Consider the following 13,717-nt stretch of genomic DNA (forward strand, 5'->3'; position numbering starts at 1 on the left):
CACTCCTATTGCCCCTAAAGATATCTAAAGCACTTACCCTCCCAATGCCTCTACATGTTGGGCATACTTCTGCCTTGGCATGAATTGGATGGCCACGTCCATCTGCATCCCAAGATACACAAGAACATGAGTTTCGAATGCGAGAAACAACTTCTATCATGAATAAGAATGCATAAGCCCAATATGAGCATAAGCAGGATCAAAGCATGAAGTGCTTAAACCTTGTTCTGAAAATGAACTATCACAGTATCACTATGAAATTCTAAAGTTGAGAAGAAGATCTGAAGTTTCAATAATTCATCTGCAAGGGAAGATATCATATTACACTCACATTATAGTACATTGTATCTATAGGAAATAGTCAAAATGGAAAAGACTTCCCGACCTTCATCTTACTCACAGCTTCTTTCACTTTGGACAACCTAATTTTACAAAAGCTTCTGTTGCATAAGTTTCTTTGGTGCTACTTTCTTCTCCTAAATTGTTATTCCATGTGCAGTTTTATTTAGGCTCTCTTTGGTATCATTTTTATTTTTTATTTTTGTCTATTTTACAAAAATCATTAATGAAAACCATTTTTGATCAAAAACTAAAAATCGTTTGGTAAACATTAGACATAATAGAATATAAAATGAAAAAATGGTTTGGTATGGTCATGTGTATAATAGTTTTTTAAAGAAATGGTGGGTGAAGATATTCCCTCTTCACCCATCTTCCTTCCTGGAAAACAGAAACAGATGAGAGAAGTTCAAATTAATCAAATGGATACAATAAAATCGATTAATAAAAGAACAGAAAAATAGTTGGAACAATTGAAGAACCCAAAAGGAAAAACAAAATTGAGTAATTCGTGGGAAAGCAGTAGAAAACAGTGAAGCACTCGTGAGATCAGACGGGATTCTCATCAACTCGTTCGAGTCTCTGGAGCCTGAGACGGTAGTGGCACTGAATCAGGGAAAAGTAATAAATGGGCAACCACTGGTGATACCGGTGGGGTCACTGGTCCCATGCGAATGTGAGCAGGAGCGAGATGAGTGGGCTCGGGGAGTGGGTGAGGAGGTGGTGGTGGTGGGGAGGAGGTGGTGAAGGCCAAGGAGATAGAGGAGAGGGTGAGGGAGATGATGAGGAATGAGCGGCTGAGGATGCAGGAGGTGCAGGTTAAAGATGAGGCGAGGAAAGCTGTTGGATTGAGTGGGAGTTCTCACAGAGGATTGACGAGCTTGTTGGAGAGGTTGCAGCAGAGAGGACTAAAGTATCACACAACAAGAAGGGGGAAGAGGGGGGATAAAATTTTGCTTCAACATGTGCTGGGTTCAATTAGATGAAATCCATCGACACTTGCTCTGATTTCCTAGTACTTAATTATTGCTCTCATATTAAAGAAACAGCAAATACCTCCAGAAATAGTGAAGTAATTTCTTAGAGCTTTGGGGATCCTCTCACTACACAGATCAGTGCAACATGATACACAAAAGGTGTCTCATTTAGGATTTGACTGGCACAGGTGGTGGTGCTGCTGGCGCCGACGGTGGCGGCATTAACTACCGTAGCTCCACCTTCTGGCCCATTCTTCTTCGTTTCAGTATTCATCGCCCTCTCTTGATCGGTAAAGGAGGAGAACGGTCAGAGGCTTTCCTTTTAAAAAAACAAAAGCAATTTACTGTTTTACCCTTCAATTTTGGGGTTTATGAGCACATGCTCATTAAAGTGTCCGCACAATTAGTGAAAAACACTTTCCAGCCAAAAATCATAAATGGCTTTCAACCTCTTTTTGGTTTTTGGTTTTTTTCAATCCTTTTTAAATAGAAATAGGTTCCATAAATGATACCAAACGCAATCAAAAACGTTTTTTAAGTCAAAAATCAAAAATAAAAACTATACCAAAGATGGCCTTCATACTTCAGAAGATAATGCTTTGGAGCGAGTTTTCCTTAAGCCACAGTGAATGGGAATCCATTCACCACGGGGCTTCAGATGCCGCAGGAGGGTATCAGGAGGGTATTTTGGGGAACATACTAAAACCCTATAGGGGTTTGTGAACCCTAGGATGGTGTGGTGAAGATCCTAATGCTTTAGTCATTCAATAACCTCCCCAACCTTTAGTAGAACTATTTAACCCAATTCTTAATACATCCAACTTTATCTAAGTCTCTAAGTTCACTCTTCCTCACTCTAGCAAGTTTTTGACACATCTGCCTCATCATTCTAGTACACTATGATAAATATCATCAGATGCCTTGATTTTAGCCTCACATACTGCTTTTTATCTTCTCTAATATCAACTTTATGCCCTTTTAAATTTTTCTCATTCCTAGCTCTGCAAAAACTGAATAAAACACATCTTCTTAACCTTACGGCTGTTTGGACTCTCCATTCTACCACCAAGACCCTTTAGATATCACCTCTGACGTAGATCCAAGGGTTGCTAAATAGTATGTGTACAGGAAGAAGGCTAATCCATCAACCTAGCACTCCAGCAGCCCAGTAAGCCCATCGAGCCAAGTAGCCCAATCTGGCCAGCCAGCATATGGGGCCAGGTTTAGGCCATCAAATAAGTTATTTGTTTAGTTTTTGAATGGAGGACTTTAGGTGATGCAGAATTTCAGCAAGAAGAGAAGATGAGCCTGCTGTTTGGGTTTGGGTCAAGTTGGCTTAATTTTGAATGCCCAATGGGTTATATGGGCCATGGGCTTTGTATTTTTGAGTCCTCATTTGTAATGGGCCAATTTTATAAGCTCAAATATTAAGGATTTAGGTCCTATACGAGATTAAGAAGTTAGTTTTTTAATTTGTAGTAGTCTAGATGCTTTCTATATTGTTCTCTTGCTTGTGCATGAAGTGTTACTATTTTCTTGCAATGTTGCAAAGTTATAAATAAAGGAGTAGGGGGATCATACTACGCCAATGATTTTGACAATTCCTGGGATGACTTTATGTTGTTATTCTGTAAGAAGCAGGTCTTGTCTGCGGGATACAAAAATCCTAGTAGGAGACTAGGTGGATTAGTGGGATTTTAACATAGGTTCAGGGGAGGCTGTGAACCATATCACTTCCTTTTTTATTTTTCATCTTCTTCTTTTCATTCTCCTGCAATACAAGAGGGTAAGTTCTCTGTTTCTGTTGACTTTGGGTTGCTATTTGTGATTATAGAAGGTATCATGTTGTCATTAACTGAGTAAGAATGGGAGGTCACTGTTGAACTGCTGCAAACATATACTGACTGGTGGCACCTCTGTTTTGGTGTTTTTTGGCTGCAACTGTAACTTGGTAATATCTCATCATCTAGCCTTTGAATCTCTATGATGTAAATAAGTCACTTAAAGGGCTTATTTTATTGAAAATAAGCTTTGGGTTGGGTTATGTAGGTGTTGGGCTTTTGATCCCATGGATTTATTTTGTAATTGGCCAATTTAATGGGCCTAAAATATGGGTAGAAAATAGGAAAACGGGATTTACTTCCTTAGTTTAGTTAGAGTCCTATTTTGACTTTTGAGTTTGTTTTTTTTATTATTTCACTTTCTTAGTCAATTTAGGTTACCTTATTAGTTAATGATAGGGTTAGGCCTTTCCTTTTTAGTGTCTAAATCTACTTTTGAGTCTTCTATACAAGTTTGTATGGGAGGCCAGCATGGTATACGATTATGATTTATGAAATATTAGCTTTAGCCTTTGTTAAAAATCCTGAGATAGGTTGGGTGAGATGCCCAAGGTGAGCTGAGATAGCCATCCCCTTCCCCAACCCCCTCCATCGATCTCCAATCAAGCTCCATTCAAGTTTCAATTCTACCATAGCTGATCTCTTGAAGAAACATATTCAGTCGCTGGAATTTCTCTGCAAGGTTCAAGATATTTTCAAACAACAAGTCTGAAATTGAAATTCTGTAATTATTCTTCTTCCCTTCTAGAAGGTCACATGCAAGGTGATTTTCGCGAGAATTCTGCCCAGTCAAATATAACTGTTAGAACCTGCTGAAATTTTGATCAAATCCTCCTCAAACCCTAATAGAGACTCGATCCAAGGTTCATTACCATCCACCCAGCCGATTGTCTGAAATTACCTTTTACCCCTCAATCCTATTTCTACTAGGATTCCTCAATAATTTCAGACTTAGTCATCTGATTTAAATATAACTTTCAGCATGTCTTCTCTCCCATATAATCCACTCTCCTAACTTAACCCTAACATCTAACCCTAGGTCCCATCAAACCCTAACCCTAATTTCACAATTTCACATAATTTGACCTAGCCGATTTTCCCAATCCAAAGCAGATCCTGGTTATTGGTTCTAGTTGGTCTCCTACCAATTTAGAATTATATTATTTGGTATCAAAGCCTATCACCTCCTAAGGTTGATATCAATACAAGGAAGATGAAGTTAGAAGTTACTTACTGTCCGTGCAATTTATCAATACAAGGGAGATGAAGTCACAAGTGATCCATTCCTATTCAGAGCCTATCACCTCCCAGTGGCTATACATTCCTGTTGGTCATAGTTAGACCATGATCTGACTAGTGGATTGACAGTTCTTGATAGTCACTAAATCCTACTATATAGTTTCTATTCTATTAAATTGATGTACTGTAGAATGGACCAATGGATGATGCTGGTTTTTAGTTATAGTGTTCTACATGTTGAATGGGAGATTTGATTGAAGTTGTTCTGTTGTGTGGTTAGGATTTTCTTAGAGTTTCAGATCTGGTAGGTTGCAGGTGTCACTGGAAATAGGTATTTAATATCAAACACAGAGATTAAGAGAAGAGTACGGGAGAAAAGAGAGAGAGGATCAGAGGAGAAGATGATAACTGCGCACACAGCTCTGGGCAGCTCCAGTAAGCACTTTCAATCTAAATATCCCAAAATAATACAATGGCTACAAAGAGTATATAAAGACTCAACAAAACAACCAAAATCCATGTTCTAAATTAGAAATAGACTCTATCTTGGACTCAACCGAAACAAACTCAATTCTATCGTAATCTAAAACAGAAAAACAAATTCAACTCTACTTGGACTCTACCTTCCTACGACTCTAAACATGAATAAAAAATTACAAATAATCCCTAATGAATCCAACATCTAACTGCATCACCTCATCTTCTTCCACCGATGGGGTGGAGATAAGTAAATCCTCCACTTATTTATTTTCAATCTTAAAATTGTCCCGCCATTTTAGCACAGCACAATTGAAATCCATCTCATGATCCATGCTTTTCACACCACTCCTCTCAAAAGTTGCCAAAACTAAGGGTTTGAAAATGTTTTGGCAGAGGTAACCAAATCCAAAATAGGCTTAAACCACTGATATGGACCCAAAAAAACAAACAAACTATTTTAGTGCATCATCTATTTTGTTTTAGGCTCCAAAATAAAATAGAACAAATTTGAAACTAAACTCCAAACACTCCAATTTTCATTATAGTGAAAATACACTGTTGGTCTTTGAAGGGGCATGATCTCTTCTCTAATTTCCACAAAAGCAGATTCCAAGCCACCACAACATTGAGCTCCAAGAGGCATCCGTCAATAGTTATTGCTTTCTACACAAATCTTCTTCTTCCTATTCCGACAGCTCAAAACTCAAAATATCTTGTAAAGTTGCTACTATTCGTTAAGACTTTTTAGTGCCCTAATCATTCTTCACTTGATTTACACCCCCTAGAGGTCATCTATTCCCCCATCCTTAGCCTTCCCTAATGAATCCAGTACCCTAAGCCTAGTTTTGACAAGTTACAGACTATTTTGTTGAAATTTTCATCAAGATTTCATTGGATTCTCTACTAACATCTCCTACATTTTGAACCCTATTGTAATCCTCTTTGTTGTAAAAATTTAAACTAATAAAACCTTAAACCATACATTCTCCTTAGTTGGCTTTCTGAGCCTGTAAATCCAGAACTGCTCCAGATGACCACCTCCCAAAACCCTAAGTTTTGAGTACCAACCCCCCCCCCCATCCAGGAAAAGGAAAAACTAAATTTGTCCCCCACCTGCTCTAATATCATTCGTACCATCCTACTAAAGTCTACCTGTAGTCCCAAATTCTCAACAAAATCTTGACTCACTTTCACAGCCCGCCACGTGTCAGCCAGATTTCCCTTTGTTTGTCCCACCACTTGACCATGCAAATGTAAAATTAGCTGCCCAAATCTTAACTTAACCCGCGACCACCTTGGCAACTAATGTCCACTCTCATTTTACTTCTTATACATGCATCTAGAACCATTAACACAGGTTTTGTAGTTACCCTCACTCTCGGAAAACACTTTCAACCTTTACAATCCGGTGTTGCAGTCTAGTATGTAACATAGTTTGGCATAAGCATATGATCTCATCACTCATCAGACATTACCACAAACTAGCTGAATCTCCCATACTGTAACTAATACAGGAGCTTGATCACCACTATTGGATGGGTTTGATCTTTTATTTTTAGCCAGTTTTGATATTATATGGTTATGGGATTTTGTTTTAAGTGTTTTATTTGTAATGGGCTCAATTATAAGGCCCAAATTTTAGGTCCAAAGGAGGTACACGAAATAGTATATTAATTAAGTAGTTTGTATTAGTACTTAGTAGAGGGGCCCATTAGCTATTAGTTAGGAAGTTATTGCTTTAGAATTTATCCTATTTGTGAGACTTAGTTTCGAAGAGATAAGGTTAGGTTTGAGTTATCTTAGAACTCTTTCTAAAGAGTCTATGGAAGGAAAATCTTTATCCATTTAAGTTGTTATTTCTTTTATTATTTAGTTTTTTGGAGTCAAGTAGAAAGCTTAGGTTAATTAGGATTCTATTTTATGCCTTTTTTCTGTTTTATAAATACATGTAAGAGGCTAGACCTCACCCACGATTTGGAATTATGGCATAGTTCTAAAACTCGCGAGATCTCGAGACATCTCGACCGAGATCTCGGTTTTCCAAGGGGTCGAGACAAGATCTCATACTAGTTCTAAAAGTGCAATATCTCGGTCGAGATCTCAAGAATCTCAACCCAAACTCCTTTATATGAGTGCAAGATCTCGAGATCTCGATGGGAAACCTATGTATACAGACACTTATTTACGCCAGAACCAGGACAAACACTTATTTATGCCAGAAACCATGACAAACACTTATTTATGCCTAATATCATTTAAGTAAATGTTTCATTTACTTAAGATATTATTCATAAATAAGCAAATACCCCCTATTTGAATCTAATAAAAATAGTTAAAAAATCAAATTCCAAAAGGAAAGAAAGTCAACCCCCAGTTCAATAACAAAAACTGGATTTTCGGCAGTAGGTGCAATTTTCAACTTTCCAATGCTGGGGTTTTTCTCAAATCTAAAAATTCCATAAATCTTAATATGATAAAACATTGCTAAAAACCAAAAGTGCGGTAAAATATTAATTTGTTTTTATGTCCAAAAAAATATTTTCATTTAGAGCGATTTTGACAGAATTCGCTCACCGAAACCAGGTTTTGAGTTGAAAAAAAAAAATGCACCAACTCGACCAAAATCTTGATCTCAGTTTGTCCTAGGGTTGAGTTGGGGTCAAGTTCCAAGTTTTAGTACCTTGAATTATGGAATAGAGTAGTTTGTTTTTGAAAAGCGAGTTGCATGCTCTCGCTCCCCCACAATTTCTCTTCCTTTCCTTATTCTCTTCTTTCCCACCACATGCAAATCCTCCATCATCTGAGCTCCATCAAGTTGGTATCAAACTAAACCTGGCTGTAGATACTACGGATCCTACTCTTTTACATAATTTTAAAACTTGTTTCGGTAGGCCATTTCGGTCAGACCGAAATGTCGTCGAAACAATGCATTTTTTGCCAGACTGTTTCAGGGGGAAAACGGCCGAAATGATCGAAATTTCACCAAAACAGTTCATTTTTTGTCTACAAGGTAGACATGACATAAATGACCAAAATGAACTAAATTTCAGTGAAACAGTGCTGATTGTAGGTTTCGCCTCCCAGTTCGTCTTGGACATATTAAAATTAGCAAAATTTCAGCGAGTTTTTGAACTATGCTCTTTTGTCTGCTGTCCGCCAACAACTTCAAGACAATGCAAGGAATTTAAGAACCATTTGCTAGTCACATCCAATCGTATGGAATATTGTACTAAGAGAGCAAATCTCTGAAATCCATCGTGGATGGCCATAATCAATGAGGACTCGAAGGACGATTTTCTCTTCCCCATGAATATGCCTTATCCCAAAGGGAGACAGAAAATACCTCCCACATCATAGGGTGGAATGGCGATTTAACAATGCCACTCACACCCACTACAGAACCCTTAACAGGAGATGATGACTATTGAGGTACCCGCCGAAGTCGAAGATTCATTGGAATCTTAAGAGCATGTGCGCCGGAAGGTGTGTACTACAATAAAGAGGAGGATTTTCGATGCAATATATAAAAATATATCTCTCCATGGCACCTGTGCTCAGTACTCTATGGTTTGGGTCTTAAGCAGGTCTATTGATAGAAATCAATCGTTTATTTTCGGATGCATTGGCATTCCTTTAACAAACTGGCCTCAATCATTGAAAAATGGGTGGAAGAGCAAGAAGACAAGCCACCTACGATGGAAGGAGAAGTGGCTCCAATTATCATTGAAGAACCACCCATGGAGGAGCATAAACTAGTTGATCTTTTGATTGAATCAGTCGAATTTGTGCTTCCACATTGCAACTTCAACAACGAATTCTGTGCCACATATTTTGTATCGTTGGATTGTAGTCTGATCGGTGATTTTGTACAGTTAAGGATGGATGTTGCTCGTGCGTCGAAGATCCTCCTGTTATACAAAACTCGAGGACTAGTATTTACTAACAAGGGGAGAATAATGCAGGAGTATGATCACCACCATTGGATGTAGTTTGATATTTTATTTTTTGCCAGTTCTGATAATATATGGTTATGGGCTTTTATCTTAGTGTTTTTATTTGTAATGGGCTCAATTATAAGGCCCAAATTTTAGGTCCAAAGAGATTACAAGACATTAGTATTTTAATTAGGTAGCTAGTATTAGTAGTGGGTCCCACTAGCAATTAAAATAATCTTGTTAGATAAAATGTATCCTATTTGTATGACTTAATTTGGAGAAGATAAGAGTAGTTTTGAGTTAACTTAAGACTCTTTCTAAAGAGTCTACGTATGGAAGTAGTTCTTTATCTATTTAAATTGTTATTTCTTTTATTATTTAATTGTTTGATTCAAGTAGGAAGCTTAGGTTAGTTACGTCTCTATTTTATAATACATGTAAGAGACTAGACCTCACCCACAATTTGTAATTATGGAATAGAGTTGTTTGTTTTCGAGGTGCTCTCTCCTCTCTCCTCTCTCACCCCACAATTTCTCTTTCCTTTCTTCTCTTTTTTCTCTCCTTATTCTCTTCTTTCCACCACGAGCAGATCCTCCATCATCTGATCTGCATTAATAACACTATACATCTAACCCACCTCCAAAAAGTTTCCAATCTACTGGAAGAATGGGGCATGGGGGCATAGACATGACCTTAAAAAGCAGCTACTTGCAGTAAAAAAACACATATTGACTATCTTCTCTTTATTAACCAGGAGGGAAAAGGAAAATAAAATGATATCTACCCTTTATTGAGACTGTCAAAAAATTCAGTCAACTAAATAAACTGCCTTGATTATTTTCAATATACTCTAAAGACACCCTCAGTACACTATTGAATATCTCACAAAGATGACAGTGAGTTTCCATTCCTTGATCATTTGGTCTAAAGATACCATCTTAATTCAATCTTTCCATAAAAATTTCATCAGCTTAAAGGAAAGACATGATAAGGTTCGAGGTTCATGCTGTATCCAACCATAGAATATTCATGGAAATTCAGCATACACTTGAAAGCGAAAAAACCCCAACGGACTATATAAACAGCTCCTAAAATCACAAGAATAGAAATGATTCAAACGGAGACGAATCATCTCCAACTGAAGAGAGTCAGCAAATGGACGATTGTATAAATGAAATTTTTTAAGAGCGAGAAAACCATGGAAATGTTTATACCAATGAAATTTCAGGATTTGTGTAATAAGGGGCATATAGAAGGTAATTAAATCAAAGTTGAGAAACAGTTATGGTTGTGGTTATGCTAAGTGAAAAGTTTCTCATTGCTCATGATTCCAGGATAGTACAGGCATTGCAGCATCAAGACACATACCCAAACAAGGCTTCAGTTTTTTTTTCCCAGTTAGTTATGACCAATGAAATGATTTTTTCAGGCTTTGTATAATCAGGGGCGTATAGAAGGTCATTAGATCAAAGTTGAGAAGCAGTCATGGGTGTGCTTATGCGAAGTGAAAAGTTTCTCATTGCTCATAATTCAAGCATCGAGAAACATACCCAAACAACGCTTCAGTATTTTTTTTCCCCCAGTTAGTTATGATGCTTTCCCTTCTACAATTGATGGAAACTCATTGTTCTATCAGAACACATTTGCTATCCAAAAACAGTGACAATCAATGAATCAAAGCAACCAAAGGCTTTTAGTTTAAAAAATAAAAAAAAAGGTTATTTTTGCAGCAGGAAAATAATAAATTTACTACAACAAAGAGAGTAAATGAAGGATAAGAAAATGCAGAGAAGGACACCCCCCAGGTCAAACACCTTCAACCCCCTGCAATTCAACCCCAAGATCCCACTTCACAAACTCATCAACTAAAAAACAAAGAGAAAATGAAAAGAAAGGGATTATGATCATGGACTATAAGTCAAAGAAAAGAGAAGGTTACTTTTGGTGCAATGTCCCAATCACAAATGTAAACTGGAATTAATGTTTACTCACTGCAGGAATCACAAGGAACACGAGCATCAAAAGACAGATGTTTTGTGCAGCCTTTAGCAGCTTCAGAGAAAGAGAGAGACAGCTCCACCTATTAAATAACCAAAAAAATATATATAAAGATTGATTGGCTTCCAGACAAGATAAATAAAATTGTTTCATTTGATGCAAAATTAATTGACCTGTATATCAGTTGCAAAATTTTCTGTCTCATTCTCAAAGATCTGCAAAGCATCAACAAAAACTATTAAAATGTAGCTAGTAAACCAATAAAACAGGGAGCGGTATCAACATGCAGGATGAAAACAAGGCAACTAGAAGATACCTCAGAGAAAATTTTATGAAATGAATCCGAGAAATGATGTCGATATGCATATGAACCATAAGTAAACCCCTCCGAATCTGCACCAGCATAGTCTCTTCTCTCAGAACCTCTGCTATGCTCCTTTAGTGGACAGAAGATGATGAGAGAATTGAGTAAATATTAGAATCTTTGGTTGAAAGTTCGAGCTCTACAAATTAAAAGGAAACTACACCCCTCAAATAGGTACAGAAACAAAAATGAAATATAGTTTTAACTGATTCAAAACAAGAAAGGTGACAAAGCCATCACAACTTGCAATCATCCTGCAAGAAGAAGAGCTGTTACCCTATCATACTGTGCTCTCTGCTCGGGGTCTCGCAAAGTCTGGAATTTACCTTCCACAAGACAAGAATGCAACTTAATTATCAAACAGAAAGCAATTAAGGATGCAAAGATTCAGCAATTACATGACTACAAAACCAAAAAAATGAAGAAAGAAGTGATACAAAGACCAAAAATCAATAACTACGATATATTTTTTAATGGATTAACTATGAGATTTACAATAGGGAAAAAGTTATGATACAAATTCACTCCAAGCACGGACCTCATAAGCATTTCTTAGCTCTTGAAACTTCCTCTTTGCCGCAGGATTATTCTTGTTTGCATCTGGATGATATTTTCTTGCAAGCTGCATTGGGTTCAAAGATCACAAACTTAAATATTTAACATTAGGCCCGTCATAAATTAGAAATGAAAGCAGGTAGCCCACCAGTCCACAAACCACAGTTCACACAGGTACAAAACTAAAATTTTCAAACTATCTAGCAGAAGGCATGGTTTTTTCTCATTCAAAATTTCATAACATAAAATCTGATGATGCCCTAACAGCCACTGAGTTCCTTGTCAAGATGGACCATCCTAGCCATGAAGGAGAGACTTTAAGGCTTTCAAAGCCAAGCTGACAACCAGCACTCACTTTCAAGATCAGCTTATCCATTCTTAACAACAAGACCTATATTTGCATTCAAACTAGCAGAGAAATATTGTAGAAATGAAGTGGAAAACAAACATCACAATAAAGATGCAGACATGGTTGCAAAATCTAGTGCCATACATTGCACAGGTGATGTAGGCATATTTTTTTCTCTCCAAAACCCAAAACAAACAATACATCAAAACCATTATGTAGTCTGGAAATGCCTATGACATACCCCATGAAAAGCCTTCTTAATTTCATCTCGACTAGCATCTTTGGCAACACCAAGTAATTGATAGTAGTCCTGTTCTATTGAGTGACATACTCCTGGAAAAAGAAAGCAAGTAAAAAAGTTGAAATACCATCTAAAATTCAATCTCATTAGAAAAGGCATTTCCTAATAAAAAATACTAAAAATGTGAACAGAAAAATTCAAATGGTTAAAACCTGTAGCATGAAAATAACGCCCTATCAACAGTAGTCCTGTAGCTGAAAAACTGGTAGGTCTTCCAATAGATCCAAAACTGCAACCGTGAAAAGCTGAACACCAACCAGGGAGAGAGAGGGGGAGAGATAAGATTGAATAATTAGTACCTAAAGATATTAGATAAAAAAAAACATAAATATGAATAATTAGTACCTAAAGACATTAGATAAAAAAAAAAAACATAAATATTAACCTTGTTGATGAATGAATAAATGGAAATCATTTAACTACCTACCAATAGAATATAAATAAGCATTTGCAGATGTTGAGTTGGAAACGGGGAGAAAGAGAGCTATATGATTTACAAAGAAACAACTAAAAAGAGAGCTATATGATTTACAAAGAAACAACTAAAACACCCTATAGAAAATTTTTCTTTCCACTTTCCAGGGTGACAGAGCCGGATGAAATCATTAAGAATAGATGCAAACTGGAAAAGTCTGGCACGTTGGAAAAGAAGCTAACATCCTGCCCAGAAGGATGACATAGATATGAAAAGTGTTTTGACTTCAAGTTTCAAGTAGCCTAAGCATTTTGCAAAAGAAGAGGGGCCTTGGAGATCCCCACTTCACCAGGTAAACTCAGAGTTCTAAGTTTCTATTGGAATGGTCGAACATTAGTAAAGAATTTTGGTTTATATGAGGGACAAAATCTATTGTAATTGGAAAAAAGTGGTGAAATTTGAGCAAAATCTGTCAAAATTGATAAAATATTTCTGTTTCGCCAGGGTTGAAATCACCTCCTAGGAAAATCTCAAACACTACATGCACAAAACCATAATGTCTGACAAGAAACATCCCGTTGTATGGATACTAGCACAGCAACTCTATGGGCCATTATTCAGTGCTGGTCCCGCCTATGCAAGGTCCTGGGAGAGTTGAGTTAGGAGTCGGTCCTAATCCTAACCTTTTAACATTTTTTGCGCAAAATGGCTGCCCTTAATACTCTAACCCGGGCATTTTCCCTGGCAACCTAAACCTTTTCCCATTGCTTTTTAGAAAATAAAACCAGTGACTCAACCAAAAAGAAAATGGTCCAAACATCAAGCAGAGAAGGAAAAACTATTAGAATAAGGAGGGGAGGTGTAATCCTTATCTGCAATATTGTTCGGTTTTTCCATCATAATCTTTTCTTTTATTTTTTTTTT

At 37.0% G+C, this 13,717-nt stretch overlaps 1 protein-coding gene across 4 annotated transcripts in view; it reads right to left on the bottom strand.

The window, feature by feature from the left end:
* The window catches only part of LOC122642673 (chaperone protein dnaJ 1, mitochondrial), a 32,232-nt gene that overhangs the window by 17,033 nt on the left and 1,482 nt on the right, over window positions 1-13,717 (bottom strand). For 3 of the 4 annotated variants that reach the window (XM_043836221.1, XM_043836218.1, XM_043836217.1), the window contains exons 3-10: window positions 12,531-12,623; window positions 12,319-12,410; window positions 11,699-11,795; window positions 11,450-11,499; window positions 11,126-11,245; window positions 10,983-11,024; window positions 10,804-10,891; window positions 38-102 (exon numbers count right to left, since the gene is read on the bottom strand). In XM_043836221.1, coding sequence (XP_043692156.1) covers window positions 38-102; window positions 10,804-10,891; window positions 10,983-11,024; window positions 11,126-11,245; window positions 11,450-11,499; window positions 11,699-11,795; window positions 12,319-12,410; window positions 12,531-12,623 — 647 coding nt within the window. The remainder of the gene's footprint in view (window positions 1-37; window positions 103-10,803; window positions 10,892-10,982; window positions 11,025-11,125; window positions 11,246-11,449; window positions 11,500-11,698; window positions 11,796-12,318; window positions 12,411-12,530; window positions 12,624-13,717) is intronic. The other variant, XM_043836220.1, reaches the window with a different exon arrangement.

The sequence above is a fragment of the Telopea speciosissima genome, chromosome 10, assembly GCF_018873765.1.
Source record: "Telopea speciosissima isolate NSW1024214 ecotype Mountain lineage chromosome 10, Tspe_v1, whole genome shotgun sequence".
Taxonomy (NCBI): domain Eukaryota; kingdom Viridiplantae; phylum Streptophyta; class Magnoliopsida; order Proteales; family Proteaceae; genus Telopea; species Telopea speciosissima.